The sequence below is a fragment of the Pan troglodytes genome, chromosome 9 (assembly GCF_028858775.2).
Source record: "Pan troglodytes isolate AG18354 chromosome 9, NHGRI_mPanTro3-v2.0_pri, whole genome shotgun sequence".
In the NCBI taxonomy this organism is placed as follows: Eukaryota; Metazoa; Chordata; class Mammalia; order Primates; family Hominidae; genus Pan; species Pan troglodytes.
Genome location: NC_072407.2, coordinates 36,919,445 through 36,937,419, shown reverse-complemented (window position 1 = coordinate 36,937,419; position 17,975 = coordinate 36,919,445). Strand labels below are relative to the sequence as shown.

The following is a 17,975-nucleotide window of genomic DNA, read 5'->3' as shown; positions in this document are numbered from 1 at the left end:
GTCACTTTGAATGAAATCAAATTGTAACTAGACTGTATAGCTCTAACATTCTACTTCCACTGACTTGATAATAGTAAATTACTTGATACAGATTCAGAAACATTTTAGTAGTGCAAAAACTGGTTTTATACTACACTTTAATTCTATCTGAAAGGAGTAAGGAATGGTGAAAATAGCACCTAACCCTAGTTTCAGGATTCAAAACTAGGGATGGGTTTTTATATTCCACTGGTCTTTTTAATGCAAATATAGAATTCAGAGTGTTAGACAACTGTGTACCATCTTGCCTAAAAGAGCCCAGGATTTAGTTTATGTTGATACAAGATACAGTTCCATTAGTTTTTCTTTTTTTCTTAATCCAACTCCTATACTGCAAGTAAATATGTAAATAATTCTTACTTTATAATTATTTTATCACAAACTTTACTAGAAAACTTTATTATTTTAGAGCAAGGAATATGCCCTTTAGGCATCTGAATAATTTAAAGTCAAAAAACAGGAGGAAACAGGTGCAACTAAAGACATCTTCATATGCTCAGAATGGCTACAGCAGTCCACAAAAAACTAACAGCAAGCCTATGTTCCAGAAAATATTACAAGTATTTGGAAACTAGCATCAGTGGAAGATATACTCACGTTTAAGTTATTTACCATGGAACAGTGAAATGTGGAGTACCACAGGCTCATCATATATCTCTGTGACTTCATTTAAACTGTTTGGGACTGTGCAACCTATGTGCAAAAGTCAGAATTCTACTCACAAAATTAAAATCAAAACCTGGCTACTTAACTTTAACTCACGATCACCTCAATGTTCTACTTTTCTTTTACATACCCTCACTCATTATTTGAGTACCTGCTACACTTCAGGTCTTGCAAATACAAAGATGAATGCAGTATAATAACTACAATTAATGACTCAGGTTGTGCATGACGTTCTTTATGTCCCTGAGTCCTCTCAAAAACCTGAGAGGTTACTATATACTGACTGTATCACCATGTCCCATTTTACAGATGAGGAACATGCCCTAAAGTCACAGCACTATGATTCTAGAATTTGAACCCAAGGTGATTTAACTCTAAAGCCTAAATTCTTAACCATAACCCTTCACTAGCTTGAAGGAACTCACTTTCTAATGAAATATACAAATGTAAATGAACACATTAAAACACAAAAGTAAATGCTTTCATTGAAATTTAAGGGTTGTGGGAATTTAAAGGATAGGAGCACTAATTCCGTCTGGAATAATGCCTACGACATGACTTTGAAAATAGTCTTTAAAGATTGATAAGTATCTTCTAGACTAAAAACTGGAGAAGAGAGTAGTCTACAAAGAGAAAAATGTGTTCAAAGGTTCACAACTGTAGAAGGGGGACAGACATCCAAGAAACAATGAAAAATTCAATTGTCACAGCAGAGGGACAGTGGAAAGAGAGTAAAACATGGAAAAAGGAATTTTTACATATAATCTTTATTTTTCCCATGAAGCACAGAGGTGTTTTGAAATAAAAGTAACAATCAGCTTTCCTTTTTTATAAAGTTGAATCTGTTGACAATGTGGAGGATGGACTGGCATAGAGACTGGCGAGAAAAAATTCTAGGCCAGGCGCAGTGGCTCATGCCTATAATCCCAGCACTTTGGGAGGCCAAGGTGGGAGGACTGCTTGAGGCCAGGAGTTCAAGACCAGCCTGGGCAATACAGCAAGATCCCATCTCTACAACAGATTAAAAAAAAATTAGCCAGGCATGGTGGCATGTGCTTATAGTCCCAGTTGCTCAGGAGGCTGAGGAAGGAAGATTGCCTGGGCCCAGGAGTTTGAGGTTTCAATGTGCCAAGATCACACCACTGTACTCCAGCCTGGGTGACAGAGCAAGACTCTGTCTCTTAAAATAATAAAAAAAGAAAAAAAAGAAAAGTCTGTAATGAGTAATCAGTTGCAACAGTCCAAGTGACAAATGATAGCTTTTTTCAGATGAGGCAACAGGGATGGTGATAAGAGAACTTCAAAGACCTAATAGTAAGGATCGGGTTTATGATGATGATTTTAACTAAAAATGAGATAACATATCTCTGGAAGAAACTAGTTTTAGACTCATGTTTTAGAACAGAGATTTCAAAAGGTTTATTCTGGGAATGTAAGAGGGAATATAATAGCGATTGCAAAGCACTCTGAACTGGGTGAGACGTTATAAAACCATATTAGGATTAGACACATCCATGGTAGTAATGTCTTTGAATCTGAGACTGACTTTCTATCATGTTAATTTCCCTGTGTAATGAAATGAGAATTCTTTAGAAATGTATTATCAGATATTTATGCTAACAGGTTATTTGGATACCAGCTGTCACGTAACACTTTAGTAGTTAAAGGTAGTCAAGTCCAGAGAGAAGCTGGGAAGTATGTTACAAAACAAGGTTTAAGTCTTAAAGCACCACCCTATTTATCCTAAAGAGCTGAGAAAGAATGTAGGCTCTAGAACCAGAAAAACCTGGGTTCAGATTCCAGCTCTGTCACTTACTAGAGGTATGGGCCCACATAATTCATTTATTCTCAGTTATATCATCTGTATATTGGAGATAACAATGTGTATCTCACAACATTGCTACTAGTTCCTGGCACAGAGGTGGTAGTTATATTATTGTTACAAATAAATTTTTCCTTGGCATGTTCCTTACAATAGAAAATACCATACTTACTGCCAATTGTTTACATAAGTCAATGCTTCTTAAAATATGCCAAATGTCCAACAATGATAGACTGGATTAAGAAAATGTGGCACATATACACCATGGAATACTATGCAGCCATAAAAAATGATGAGTTCATGTCCTTTGTAGGGACATGGATGAAGCTGGAAACCATGATTCTCAGCAAACTATCGCAAGGACAAAAAACCAAACACCACGTGTTCTCACTCATAGGTGGGAATTGAACAATGAGAACACATGGGCACAGGAAGGGGAACATCACACACCAGGGCCTGTTGTGGGCTGGAGGGAGGGGGGAGGGACAGCATTAGGAGATATACCTAATGTTAAATAACGAGTTGTGGGTGCAGCCCACCAACATGGCACATGTATACATATGTAACTAACCTGCACGTTGTGCACATGTACCCTAAAACTTAAAGTATAAAAAAAAAAAATTTCCTCTAAAGCTCCCTTAGCCACAGAGTAAAGTGAAACACATACCCAAAGATTTGGGTATATAATCTGAAGCCAGCATAAAATTTTTAAGTTTATCTTAATTATATTAGTGTGCATGCTGCACATAACCACATTTAATGGTTCAGATTTTAACTCTATAACATCCCTGTTGCCTCATCTGAAAAAAGCTATCATTTGTCACCTGGACTATTGCAACATATTTAAACATAACCATATTTAATACTAAAATGTTAATCTTCAGATAAAATTGGCAAACTAAGAAAGTGTACCAGGTTTATACTACAGCAATGCCCACAATACAGTGCCTCAATTACCTCAAGATGTCTCAGATTAGATGGCATACTGTACAGATTATGCTGCCTTTGGCAAAAAGCCAAGAAAAAGCAGAACTACTTAACCTAAAACGTAGACCTTTCCTACAGGCAAGAAACATTTAAAAAATAAGTCCTTAAGATACCTACCTATACATTTTGTCCTGAAAATGTACTTGCAGAGCTGCTTTAAGTGAAAAAAGCTTAAAATGTGGGCTATAGCTGGAAAAATAGAAGAAAGTAATAATTATGAATCTAAATTGTAAAACTTTACCTGTTTTCTTCTTTTTATCAGAAGTAGCATCCAAAGTAGTTAAGGGAGTAGAGACGCTTTTATAAGCATCTTGACTACATCCAGGATCATCTTCATCAGAAGAAAATGAAGATAAATGTTCCAAGTTTTTAAGTTCATTATCAACTTTACCTGATGGACTGTTACCGCCAGTTTCAGACACTAAAGGTGTGGGTGTTGTAGATGAAGGCTTGGGAAGTGGTGGGGGACAAAATGTACGAACCATCTGGGTCCCTGGCCGTCTAGTCCTGTTAGGCATTCGTACAGCAAGAGTGGAAAACTGCTGCTTGGGCCCGGATTTCAGAAAATCTAAGAAAGAAGCAATAAATCCTGTTTTCACTTCTGGTTGTTTTTCCTCCACCTCTTTGATCTTCTGTCTCATTTTTTCTTGATGCTGATAACCATCATGGCAGCTTTCTGAGGAAGGAGGAGTATACGGTAAGTAAATATCTGTTCCCCTTGGATTCTGGCGTTTGCCTTGGGCAGGTCTTTTCAGCTGTTTCTGATTACTGTTGTCTTCCTCTTTAACTTGCCCTTTTCCTTTAGCTCTTTTCTTTTGAAGGTTAAAATGCATTAAATCTTGGTTTTCTTCTTCAATCTTGACACTGACTGCATCCCCAGATTGGGCCATGGCCAACAGTGCAAGTGCACTCCTAGCTGGGTTCATTGATGCACCACTGTCGTCACCCCCTAAGGTAAATTCACTCTCTGATGTAGCACTCTCTCCACTTATACTTCTACTACTAGAAACAAACTCTTGGTTTCTGTTATTATTTAATGTACTATCAACAGGAGCTTCACTGTCTTCTTCAGATTCAAGATTGGTAGCAGACTGTTTCTTGAATGGGCCAGAACTTTGCTCCTGGACTTCATGACTTGGTCCAACCACTGCTGAAGTTACTTTAGTTGGTATATTTTGACCAGGTGTTTCAATGTGCTGTTGATCAAGAGTCATTTTTGACTGAAGGGCAGGTACTGGTGAAAGGTTCACAGTAACCTGATTTCCATTTAAGGAAGTATCATTTATATTCTGTGGCTTTCCTACTGTAGCTGTCATAGAGTTAAAATCTGAAGTCACATGCCTGACATCTAATGACTGCTGAAAATGAGATTTAGAATCACCATCTTCAACAGCCTGCATGGTTTCATTTGAAGTTGACTTGGAAAAATCAGCAGGTGTAACTCCACAAGCTGCTGCTGTAGCTGCTAAGATATCATCTACATTTGATAAAATATTTCTTTCATCACTAAGAAGCACTGCCTCTGGGAAACACATCGATCCAAGAGAAACAAACTGATTCTTTGAATCATGTTGATTTGTTTCACTAAAATGGCCCTTTGTTGTTAGATGTTGTTGTAATGGTTTTGAAGACTCAGAGAGGTCCATTTTCATAACTTCAGAATTTTGAGGATGGAGTTGCTGCTGAGAATGATCGCCATTGCTTTGAATAACATGACCTTCCATCTGAAGGAAGGGATGTACTATTTGTTGAGGGCTTTGAACACGCTGTGCTTGTAAAGATGCCTTTACTTGACCTAAACCTGCCTGCAGTATTGACTGCTGAAGAATTTGTAAATCACAGGCAGAATCTAAAAGGACCTGTGTATTAGGAAGAGATGCCTGATGGCCATGCCCTAAAGCATGATTTGGAATTTGAATCTGAGATGAAGCATTAATTATTTGATCATGCTGTTCCTGGACCTTGGACTCATGCACCTTAAGTATGAGAGGATGTTGCTGCTTTAAGTCTTTAGTATTCAACCTTATTTGTGGAGTCTGTATTAAATTAGTTGAGTTCTTAAGATCAAGGGTAGCTGCATTATTGACTTGGCCAATTTGTTGGTTAAGTTGTGTCACTGAACCAACAACACTTTCTTCTTTTTTTGATGCTTGCAGAGCCACCCCAATAACTTGATCTTCAAGACGGGAATTACTTCTGATTACACTCTGAGAATATCTGTCATCTGCCTTTGACACCTTATAAGTTGATTCTTGAGCATTAATTTCTCCATCAGATAGCCTTTGGGTTGATGACTCAAGAGATGCTTGTGGCTGCAACACCTGTAACTCTTGCATTGGAAAACCATCTTCTTGCTTTGAAGATGTATACACATCTGAGTCAAGCTTTCTTTCAGCATAAGACTTTGGGTCAGGGGAAGTTATGTTATTTTGTAATGTCTGACAATGAGTAGAGGATGCAAAAGATGATGACTGGACAGCAGGCAAAAACTTCTGGGACTGGGGAGATGATGACTCTTGAGTCTGAACATTTTGGGAAGAATGCATAGAAATATAATTCTGGGTCGGGCTAGAGTCTGGCAAATTCTGAGCCCGAGAGGCAGAAGAATAAGAAAGAGAAGGGGCTGTTAATGTTAGGGACTCCCCTGAAGCATAGCTTTCTGAAGGACTAACAACTGACAAAACTTGTGATTGAGATGAATAGCTAACCTGTGTCTGGCTAACTGGTGATAAACCCTGAGAGTGACCAGATGAGTAACTTTGAGACTGACTTACTGAAGACAGATCTCTTGTTTGAGCAGGGTAATTCTCATTTGTAACTGAAGACAATACCTCTTGCTGATTAGATGAATAATTAAGCGTCTGATTTTCAGGAGTTATAGTCTGAGATGACCCAGAAAAAGTCAATGTTTTATACAAGGGTGGCAATTTCTCAACCTTGCTGGACCTATAAACCTGTGAATGAATAATAGATGGCACATTATGTGGCTGTACTAAACCGTAATTTTGGGACTGACTAACTGATAAAAGGCTTGGTAGCTGTGCTGTAGAATAAATTTGTGCTTGGCCCGATATTACAGAACTCTGATTATGTAAAGGTTTGGAATAGCTTAGTGTTTGCACAGGAGGAATTATACTTTGAGGTTTAGGGGTCTTGGTTGATGTCAGTGGTTGTTCTGTAGAACAGCTTTTTATTTTTGTAGTAGAAGGAGGATACCCTGATGATGGAATCGCAGATGAGTAAGACTGAGCAAGTTCCACTGAGACCTGGGAGGTCTTCTGTTGTAATCCTCCATTGCTCACCTGAGTGGAATCTCCAATTGGGCTACAGGATAAAGATGACTGCCTGGTTGTTTCCTGAAAATTAACTACACTTGAATTTGATAGATAACTATGTAAGGAGTGCTGTGAACCAGTCAGTTGTGCCTGAATTGACTGGGTACCTGAAGGCCGCTGATGGTGTTTAATAACACTACATTCTCGAAGAAGAGCTCTTTCAATGGAAGCAGTAGAACTAGTAAAGAGAGTTGAACTGTAGGCTTGAGGAGTCTGCTGGGATCCCCCAAGTGCTGAAGGCAACAAACTAAATTGAGGTTGTAAAAGATGGGGTGCAGACTCTTGAGCTGAGCGGTATGTTGAAGACTGAGGTGGTATGCTGTTACTTAATACAGAACTGCCCAGGCGCTCAAATGCCAAAGCAGTTGGAACAGTTCCCTGGGAAGTCTTGATTTGTAGCAAAGGGTCATGATGACTTAAAATTCCATTTGATGTAGTGTTAAAAGTTGAATCCTGAAGCACCAAAGGTGAAGTGGTAGCAAAGTTTCTATTGCTGAAGGTGGTGGGATGCTGATAAGCAGAGAGAGATGGTGGAAGTGTTCCAGTGCTTGGCAAAGGTCCAGTAGCAAACAGCTCAGTTGCTGCTGAGGAATGCATGCCTATGAAGAAAAGGCACAAAGATTTTTATGTAATTATGGCACAATTACTTTATGTTTTCATAGTAATGACTTACATAACCCTCAACTCATCAAAATGTCTTAAGACTGAAAAACCTGACCAGTTAGTTCTGCATATAAATTTTGAAAATTACATTTCAAAATAGCTAGCTTCTTTTTTTTTTTTTTTAAGAGACAGGGTCTTACTCTGTTGCCCAGGCTAGAGTTCAGTCTTGCGATCATAGCTCACTGCAGCCGCAGTGTCCCAAGTAGCTGAGACTACAGGCGCATACCCCCAAACCTGGCTAATTTTTAAATTTTTGTAGAGATGGGGTCTTGCAATGTTGCTCAGGCTATCTTGAACTCCTGGGCTCAAGTGATCCTCCTATCTCGGTCTACCAAAGTGATGGGATTATAGGTGCAAGCCACCACGCCTGGATTAGCTAGTTTTCATAGAGTAAAAATGAAGTTACAATGATATCAGCAATTCATATCTGTAATTGTTATATAATTTATATATAGTTTGATAAGGTCATAGGAAAATGAAGAAATCAGTAAAAATGTACATATCTCTAGTGATTAATTTATCCCAAAGTACCAATGCAAAATACCAATGGACAAACTAAAATGTACATAACATTAAAATGGAAAAAAAAAAAGCTAAACTGCCTACATCTAACATGATAAATAAATATAAAAAAACAGTGAACTGCAGTTTCTTTTACCAAAATATATTCACTTTAAAAATCTCTTGCATTTCAAGCTTTGACTTCCTATGAACAACTTCCCAATCATAATAGATGCATGTTTATCATGAAAAGTTGATCAGAAATTAACAAAGTACTGTCAGAAAGAGACTGTTAACATTTCAGGACAGCATTTTAGCCACATATGGCAAAAGTAAAAATGGGTTTACCCTTGTGATCTGAAAGTTCTATAGAAATTTATTCTAAAGAAATAAGTGCATACAAAAATATTTGTACCAGATATTCATTATAGTTATTGTTTACAGTAAGTAGAAACAACATAAAGTCCATAAACAAGGGATCAATCAAATAATTATGGCATACCATAATAATACTATTGCCATAAACATTAAGGTGGATACATATGTTTTGACATAGAAGGATATCCAATAAAAATAAATAACAAACTGTTAATTCCTCTTTGAAAAGTTAGGAACTATCACTTTCCACTTTATATACCTTTTTACTATTTAAATGTTTTATGTGAACTTCCATTAAATTTTTTTTTCATTTTTGGAAAAATGGGGAAAACAATTCTCTGGCTCTTTGAAAAATATTTTCCTACTTTCCATTAAATATCCAAAAAGAATTATTACTACAAAGATAGAAAATATCTAGTGGCACTTGAAAGAATAAATAACACTTAGAAATGTTTAAAATAATACACTGAACTAGAATAGACTTTTGAGATAATATAGTTCAACTCCTTTGTTCTAGCAATTAGGAAACTGGGGTTGACAGGTGATGTGACTTGCTGAGGGTCAAGTGATATTCATGAAACTCTAATCAATTGACTCTACTGCTCTTTACCAGAGATCTCCTATTGTTCTGCTCTTTACCAGAGATCTCCTATTGTTCTTTTCTGTGTGTTGGGGTGGGGGGTTTAAAACATAATAAGTAAACAGTAATAAAGAACCGACATTTAACTAAATGTAAAGTTACAAATAATGGATTGATTCAGTTTTAATGGTTATTATGAGGTGTTTTATGTCACATAAATCATGTTTAAAGAACCAATTGTAATTACATAGTGACTGACATTATCACAGTTATGCCTAGAATGAGGAAGAGGCTATTTAGAAGGGACAGAGAATATCTGGGGCTTAAGATGTCCCAAATGTGGTAAGGAGCTTCTATTTCTTGAAATCCTTCTATCCAGTAGAGTGATATAAGATCTTTCTCACTTCACTTACTTCTGCATGATTTATTAGATTAATGTAGAAGGGAGTCACAGAGGCTAGCAAATTCCCCACAGTATGCCCACAGACGATATTTTGAAATGCATCTAATGATCATATTGTAATCTCAAACATGCCAAAAGATGATGTTCCTTATCCTAACACACTAACACTAATACCTTCTTCCAACTAATGGTGTATTTATATGTTGTGTATGTTTTTGTCTCAATTTCATTTTTATTTCCCATTCAGAGTACATTAGTTTAGGTCCAGTTTAATGTGCTCAAAAATCCATTAAATTCCTTTTAAATGGCCATATGATAGTAAAATCAGTCGTGCTCTAAGAAAAAATAAAAATAAAAAAACTTCTACCTACTAACCTGAGAGTCCAAGCCCTTCTGAATGCAATTCACTTATGGGATCAGATACAAATTGCAAAAATGAATTGTTAAAAATTGAATCCTAGGCCGGTCGCTTTTGGGAGGCTGAGGCAGACAGATCACATGAGGTCAGGAGTTTGATACCAGCCTGGCCAATGTGGTGAAACCCCGTCTCTACTAAAAACGTAAAAATTAGCTGGGTGTGGTGCTGCATGCCTGTAATCCCAGCTACTCAGGAGGCTGAGGCACAAGAATCACTTGAACCTGGGACGCAGAGGTTGCAGTGAGCCAAGATTGTGCCATTGCACTCCAGCCTGGGCGACAGAGTGAGACTCTGTCTCAAAAAACAAAACAAAACAAAATTGCAACCTAAAAAACCACAAAAACTTTAAAAACAAACTATACAAGAGTAAAAACACTTCACAGAAATATTAACAGATTTTCTTTTGTTTTATTTTAAAACTTCTTCAACTCTCAAGTTTCAGCATGAATATACTGATAGGAAAATCTAACTAAATACATGAAATATAAAATTATTTCAGGAAGTAAAAAATAAAGCTATGTTTTAAAATATTATTTTATTTCGCCAAATCATTGATTATCCCCTTAGAAGCAGGAAAAAAAATGTTGCTAAGGCAAACTGAGAAACTTCTATTAGTGGAATTTACATCAGAATGTTAAAATACTATTTCCTATACCTATCCTTTAAAAACATATTCTCAAATGACATTTCTTAAGACAAAACTCCAAAAAAAATTCCTGTCATACTACAAAAAACAGAAATATATAGATATAATTTCTGATGAGAAACGGTTGAAAAGTAAAATAAGAAAAATGAAATAGAAAAGCACATTATAGACCTTGTAATTATTGCTGGAAAATGGGCACATCATAATATCAACTTGTAATGTCTCTTATTAGTGACTTAATCTATCCAATTAAGGATAACTTTATATAAAACTAACAATGAAATGAGTCCCAAGATTTTTTTTACTATAACACCTACCCATTCTGAAGTCACTAAAATAAATTTTAATCTTTGCTTCTTTCAAGTAGACAAGTAATTGCTAGATATAAACCTTATATGAGACCTTCTTTAATCATTATCTACCCCTCAATGTCAACTTACTAGTTTTTGTCAGAATGCTAAAACTAAATTTCTGCCAGTAATAAATTCTTGAATTTTATCCACCTGAAAATTTTGAAAAATTCCAGGTCTTAAAGTTCAGTGGAAAATCAATATTGTAACAAAACTCCCAGCCACAATGACAAGGCCATCAAATGTATATGTTTCATCAGCATTTTTATAGGACTTAAAAATTCTAAAAACAGAGAATCACCTGTCTGCCAGGATGGAGCCCTGAATTGTGGTAAGAGAGTAGTTCCTGAAGCAGCAGCCTGAGCAGTTCGGGATTCAGCAGTAGACAGAAAATTCATCACTGAAGACTCTTTAGTGTTACTGCTGGCACTGTTCACACTAGTATCAAATATTCCAGAAAGACCTAAATTTGAAGATAAAATATATCCCAAAGTAAAAAAAAAAATTTACTTGTATAAAAGTATATTCCTGACTCTATTTTAAAATTTCTGAAAATTAAGGCCAAAACATTCTACAACCCCAGATGGTTTTATTTTGATAGTAAACATATTAATTTGACCAAGCATATTTATAATTTAAAATCTCCAAAGATGCATGAAAGAAGATCTTTTAATTTATTAATTATATAAATATTCCGTTGGTAAAAACCAAAGCTTTGGTCGGGCGTGGCAGCTCATGCCTGTAATCCCAGCACTTCTGGGAAGGATCACAAGGTCAGGAGTTTGAGACCAGCCTGGCCAATATGGTGAAACCCCGCCTCTACTAAAAAATACAAAAATTAACCGGGCATGGTGGCAGGTGCCTGTAGTCCCAGCTACTCGGGAGGCTGAAGCAGGAGAATCACTTGAACCCGGGAGGTGGAGGTTGCAGTCAGCCAAGATCACACCACTGCACTCCAGCCCAGCTGACAGAGCGAGACTCCATGTCAAAAATAAAAACAAAAAACAAGCTTTTACTCTCATTTCATTTCCCATGGCATGAGTATGTCCTACACATTCAGAACTCAACACATGAAAATTGGTTTTTCTTCTTATTCACTAAATGTACCCAGACTCGTAGTATATTTCACAAGAGAATTGTTACCAGTAGGCTGAGGTGTGGGAGCATATCCAGGAAGCTGATGAGAGGCTGCAAAACTCTGTCTCTGAAGGAGATCTGTTTCAGAGTGTGAGGGATGTCCTTCTTCATAGATTAAACTAGAGGACATTAAAAATCAGTGACCAAAATACACAGTCCAAACCATCTGATAAAAAAAACTTCTAGAAGAACAACTATAAAAGTAGTAGAAACCTTTGACCAATTTCCTGACCTATTGATTCGTGGATCAAACACAGTCTGACAATACTATCACAATGGAGGAAATATATTTAAGATGCATTAGGAAGAAAAATAATACACAGTATTTTCTTTAATTCAATTCTACCTCAAACAAGAGTCTTTTTACTGGGAGAGGTAATGTGGTACAGAAGAAAAAGTAATATCCTGGACAACAGAGAGGTGAATTCATTGTACAGGCTCTACTTCTGGCTTACAGTGTAATTTAAATAAGGGACTCAATTATTGTTGGACTAATTCCATCTGTATAAAAAAAGGACCAGATGAAATAACCTCCATAACCTCTCTAATTATAGTATTCTATGGAATAACAGATAATTCAAATACATAATTAATACTATTTCCCAATAACTCACTGAGAAAACTTCAAGCTCAAACATTTTCAGAGTAGTCCAAAACAAGATTTTTCCCCCTCTCCTTGGAAAGGAAAGGTTATGTTTTTATTTTGAATATTGTAAACCCATAGAAAGAAATCAAAAATACAATGAACACCATATACCTGTCCCTTAAGATTCAACAACTATTAAGATTTTGTAACATTTATTTTTCTCTATACACACATACCCACTTTTTTTTGCTAAACAACTTGAAAATAACTTGGAGATATCATCAGTTGCATCTCATAGGAATGAGGACATTCTTATATAACCAGATATCATTATCAGACTTAAACACATTTAGCATTAATTCAATAATCATGTAATATATAGGTCATATTCCAGTTTCCCCAATTATTGCCAAACATCTAAAAGTTTTAAGCTCTTTTTAACTAGGATCCAATCAAAATTCAGTAATTTCATTTGGTTATTTCTCTAACTTAGTATCAGTGCCTTCACCCAACCCCTAATCCCAAATCCCTTGACCTTTTGAAGAATCCAGGGCAACTAAATTATAAGATGTCCCAAATTCTAGATTTGTCTTAAGAAGACAGGGTCTCTGTCACCCAGGCTAGAGTGCAGCAGCTGGATCATAGCTCATTGTAGCCTCCAACTCCTGGGCTCAAGCAATCCTCCTGCCTCAGCCTCCCAAGTAGCTGGGACTACAGACATGAGCCACCACACCTGACCTGTTGTGTACTTCTTATTGCATCACATGAGGAGGCACACAGTGTCAGTTTGTCTCATTAGTGACGATTCTGAGCTTGAAGTCGTTAAGGTAATGTATCCTTATTAATGTCTGCAACACAGCCTGGTGTGGTGGCTCATGCCTGTAATCCCAGTACTTTGGGAGGGTGAGGCAGGCGGATCACTTGAGGTCAGGAGTTCGAGACCAGCCTGGCCAACATGGCAAAACCCCATCTCTACTAAAAATACAAAAATTAGCTGGGCGTGGTGGCATAGGTCTCGAATTTCAGCTACTCTGGAGGTTGAGGCACGAGAATCGCTTGAACCCAGGAGGCAGACGTTGCAGTGAGCTGAGATTGCACCATTGCACTCCAGCCTGGGTGACAGAACAAGACTCTGTCTGCAAAAAAAAAAAATAAATAAATAAATAAAAAAGCAATGTATCAACATTCCAGTAGTTTTGCATCTTTGTCAATACTTGATCTTTTCAGTCTTCTTAATTTTAGCCATTCTAGGTGGGTTCAGTGGAGTATCACTGGGCTTAATTTGCATTTCTCTGATAACATACGAGGAGGTGCATTTTTCTGTATGTTTGTAAGGCTATTCTTTTAGCTTCTCTAGTGAAGTTTATTCAAATCTTTAGCCCTTTTAAAAGATCTAGGTTGTCATCAATTTCATTACTGGGTATACATCCAAAAGGAAACAAGTCATTCTACCAAGACATTGACTTGCATGTTCATTGCAGCATTATTCACAATAGCAAAGACATGGAGTCAACCCACACGTGCCCATCAACGGTTGACTGGATAAAGAAAATGTGGTACACAAACATCTTAGAATACCACACAACCATTAAAAAGAACAAAATCATGTCCTTTGGGGCAATATGGATGCTGCTGGAGGCTATAATCCTAATCAAATTAATGCAGGCACAGAAAACCAAATACCACATGTTCTCATTAATAAGTGGGAGCTAAACATTGGGTACTTGGAAATAAAGATGGCAATAATAGAAACTGGGGGCTACTAGAGGAGGGAAGAAGGGGGTAAGGACTGGAAAACAAACTGTCAGCTACTATGCTCAGTACCCAGGTGACAGGATCATTTGTATTCCAAACTTCAGCATCATGCTGTAACAAACCTGCACATGTACCCCCTGAATCTAAAATAAAAGCTGAAAATAAAACCAAACCTGGGTTGTTTCCCTTCTTATTGGGTTTTAAGAGTTCTTTACATACCCTGGATCAAAATTCATTGTCAAATATATGTATTGGGAGTATTTTCTCCCAGTCTATTGGCTTGCCTTTTCATTCTCTTTCATTTTCCAGTGTCTTTATTTATTCCTTTTTTTTTTTTTTGAGACAGGGTCTCACTCCGGTCGCCCAACCTCAATTGCAGTGGCATGATCACGGCTCACTACAGCCTCCACTTCCCAGGCTCAGGTGATTCTCTCACCTCAGTCTCCCGAGTAGCTGGGACCATAGGCGTGCACCACCACCACCAGCTAACTTTTTGTAGAGACAAAGCTTGTCCATGTTGCCCAGGCTGGTCTGGAACTCCTGGACTCAAACAAGCAATCTACCCATTTTGGACTCCCAAAGTGCTAGGATTACAGGTGTGAGCCACCACACCTGGCCTCCATTGTCTTTAAATAATGGTTTTAATTTTTGCTCAATGCGAATTATCAAGATTTTTTGTTTTATAGTTTGTGCTTTTGGTGTCCTAAGAAATCTTCACCAACCCAAAGTCACTAATACATTCTCCTATTGTCTTATTTTGTAAGTTTTAATGTTTTTGCTTTTATGTTTAGGTCTGTGACTCATTTTGAGATCTTTTTGTGTGTATGGTATGAGGTAAAGTTCAAGGTTCAAATTTTTCACATTTTCGCTTTTTAAAAATTAGGTATAATTTGCATAGGTAGAATTCACCTTTTCTAGGGCTTTTTTTAATGAGATGAGTCTTGCTCTGTCGCCAGGCTGGAGTGCAGTGGTGCGATCTCAGTTCACTGCAACCTCCACTTTCCGGGTTCAAGCGATTCCCCTGCCTCAGCCTCCTGAGTAGCTGGGACTACAGGCACCCGCCATCACACCCGGCTAATTTTTTATATTTTAGTAGAGATGGGGTTTCACCATGTTGGCCGGGATAGTCTTGATCTTCTGATCTCGTGATCCACCCGCCTTGGCCTCCCAAAGTGCTGGGATTACAGGTGTGAGCCACCGTGCCCGGCCTATTTTTTGAGACAAGAGTCTCACTCTGTTGCCCAGGCTGGAGTGTAGTGGTGTGATCTTGGCTCACCACAACCTCCACCTCCTAGGTTCAAGCAATTCTCCTGCCTCAGCCTCCTGAGTAGCTGGGATTACAGGCGTGCACCACTGCGCCAGGCTAATTTTTTTTGTATTTTTAGTAGAGACGGGGTTTTGCCATGTTGGTCAGGCTGGTCTTAAACTCCTGACCTCAGGTGATCTGCCCACTTCGGCCTCCCAAAGTGCTGGGATTACAGGCGTGAGCCACTGTGCCCAGCCCTCTAGTGTGTTTCATACCTGCACAAACAAACCACAGAAACCAAGGGAGAGAACACTTCCATCACCACAAAGATTCCCCCTGCCTCTCTGCAGTGAACCCATCCTACCACCAAGTCCCCAGATCTGTTTTCTGCTTCTGTGATTTTGCCTTTTCCAAAATGTCATATAGATGGAATCATTTAATATGTAGTCTTTGTGTCTGGCTTTTCACTTAGTGTAACACCTCTGAGATTCATCTATGTTGTTATTTCTATCAGTGATTCATTCCTTTTTATTGCTGAGCAGTATTCCATTGCATGGTTGTACCACAGGTTGGTTTGTTTTTTAAAACCTTCTCACCAGTTGAGAGACATCTGGGGCAATCATGAAGATAGCTGCTATACACATGTGCATAAGTTTTTGTGTGAACATAAGTTTTAATTTCACTTGAGTAGAGAGATGGCTGAGTTATACAGTAATGTATCTTTAACTCAGATAAACTGCATGTTTTCCAGAGTGGCTATAACATTTTACATTCCCACCAATAATGTATGTCTAGTAACTCTGCATCCATATGGGCCCTAGGTATTGTTAGTTTGTAAGTTGTTACTTAAAAAAAAAAATTAGGCCGGGCATGGTGGCTTACGCCTATAATCTCAGCACTTTGGGAGGCTGAGGTGGGTGGATCGCTTGAAGTCAGGAGTTCAAGACCAGCCTGGCCAACATGGCAAAACCCCATCTCTACTAAAAATACAAAAATTAGCCAGGCATGGCGGCACAGGTCTGTAATTCTAGCTACTCGGGAGGCTGAGGCATGAAAACCAATTGAACCTGGGAGGCGGAGGTTGCAATGAGCCAAGATCACACCACTGCACTCCAGCCTGGGTGACGGAGTGAGACTCTGGCTCAAAAAAAAAAAAAAAAAAAAAAAAAAAATTAGCCATTCTAATTGATGTGCAATAAGTATCTCACCATCTGCCATGTAGAAATCTTTAGTAAAAGTACTACTGAAATATTCTGCCTATTTTTATTGGGTTGTTTTCTATTATTGAGTTTAGAGAGTTGCTTATATATTCTGGAGCAAGTTCTTGGCCAGTTATGTTTTGCAAATATTTTCTCCCACCCGGTGGCTTTCATTCTTGCAACAGTATCTTTAGAAGGGCAAAAGCTCTTAATTTTGATCAGTTTTTAATTTATCTATTGTACTTTTGGTGGTGTACCTAAGAAATCTTTGCCTAATTTAAGATCTCAAAGATTTTCTGTTTTCTTCTGGAAGTTTTATAGTATTAACTTTTCCATTTAGGGCTATAATCCATTTGGAGTTAATTTTTTATACGTGGTATAAAAGGTTGATACTCATTTTTAAAATTTCAGTGTGCGATGGTTCCAGCACTATATATTGAAAAGATTATTCTTTACCTATTGAATTGTCTTGGCACCTCTGTCAAAAACCAATAAACCATATATATGGGTTTCTATTTCTTGACTATAGTGTTACACTGACCAATGTCTGTTCATATAAATCAATCCACAAATTAACTATATTTTTATACAACTGTGTTTATAGTGTCTTCAATTCAATAACACAAATCTTCCAAATTTGTTCTTTTTCCAAAATTGTTTTGCTGTGCTAGGTAGTTCCACATACATTTGAGTTAGCTTGTCAATTTCTATGACAACAAAAAAACTGTATTGAATCTAAACATCAATTTGGGAAAAACTATACCATCTTAAAAGTACTGAATCTTTTAAGCCATGAATATGGTATAGCTGTTTCTGATCTTTAATTTCTCTCAACAGTCTTTTGTAGTGTTTAGTGTATAATTCTTACGTGTATTTTGTTAAATTTATCCCTAAGTATCTTTTGCTATTCTGTTCTAAATGATTTCGTAAAAAAACAAATTTGGAATACAACTTTCATACCATAAAGGTCACCCTTTTAAAGTATGCTAATCAGTGGTTTTTAGAATATTCAGACTTGTCCAACTGTCACCACAATCTAATTTTAGAATATTTTGATCACCCCCCCCCCAAATAAACGTGTATCCGTGAGCAATTGGTCCTATTTCCCTCCTCTCTTCTGCCCCTGGCAATCACTGATCTACCTTCTGTCTCTATGGATTTGCCTATTCAAAATAACTCATAAAAACTGAATCATACTACATGTGGCCTTTTATGACTGGCTTCTTTCACTAAATATGTTTTCAAGGTTCACCTTATTACAACA

General features: G+C 37.4%; 1 protein-coding gene across 5 annotated transcripts in view; it reads right to left on the bottom strand.

Moving 5' to 3' along the window:
* The window catches only part of QSER1 (glutamine and serine rich 1), an 87,313-nt gene that overhangs the window by 40,979 nt on the left and 28,359 nt on the right, over positions 1–17,975 (bottom strand). For 2 of the 5 annotated variants that reach the window (XM_054662196.2, XM_508354.9), the window contains exons 2-4: positions 11,932–12,044; positions 11,090–11,251; positions 3,756–7,448 (exon numbers count right to left, since the gene is read on the bottom strand). In XM_054662196.2, coding sequence (XP_054518171.2) covers positions 3,756–7,448; positions 11,090–11,251; positions 11,932–12,044 — 3,968 coding nt within the window. The remainder of the gene's footprint in view (positions 1–3,755; positions 7,449–11,089; positions 11,252–11,931; positions 12,045–17,975) is intronic. The other 3 variants (XM_054662197.2, XM_054662198.2, XM_054662199.2) reach the window with 3 other exon arrangements.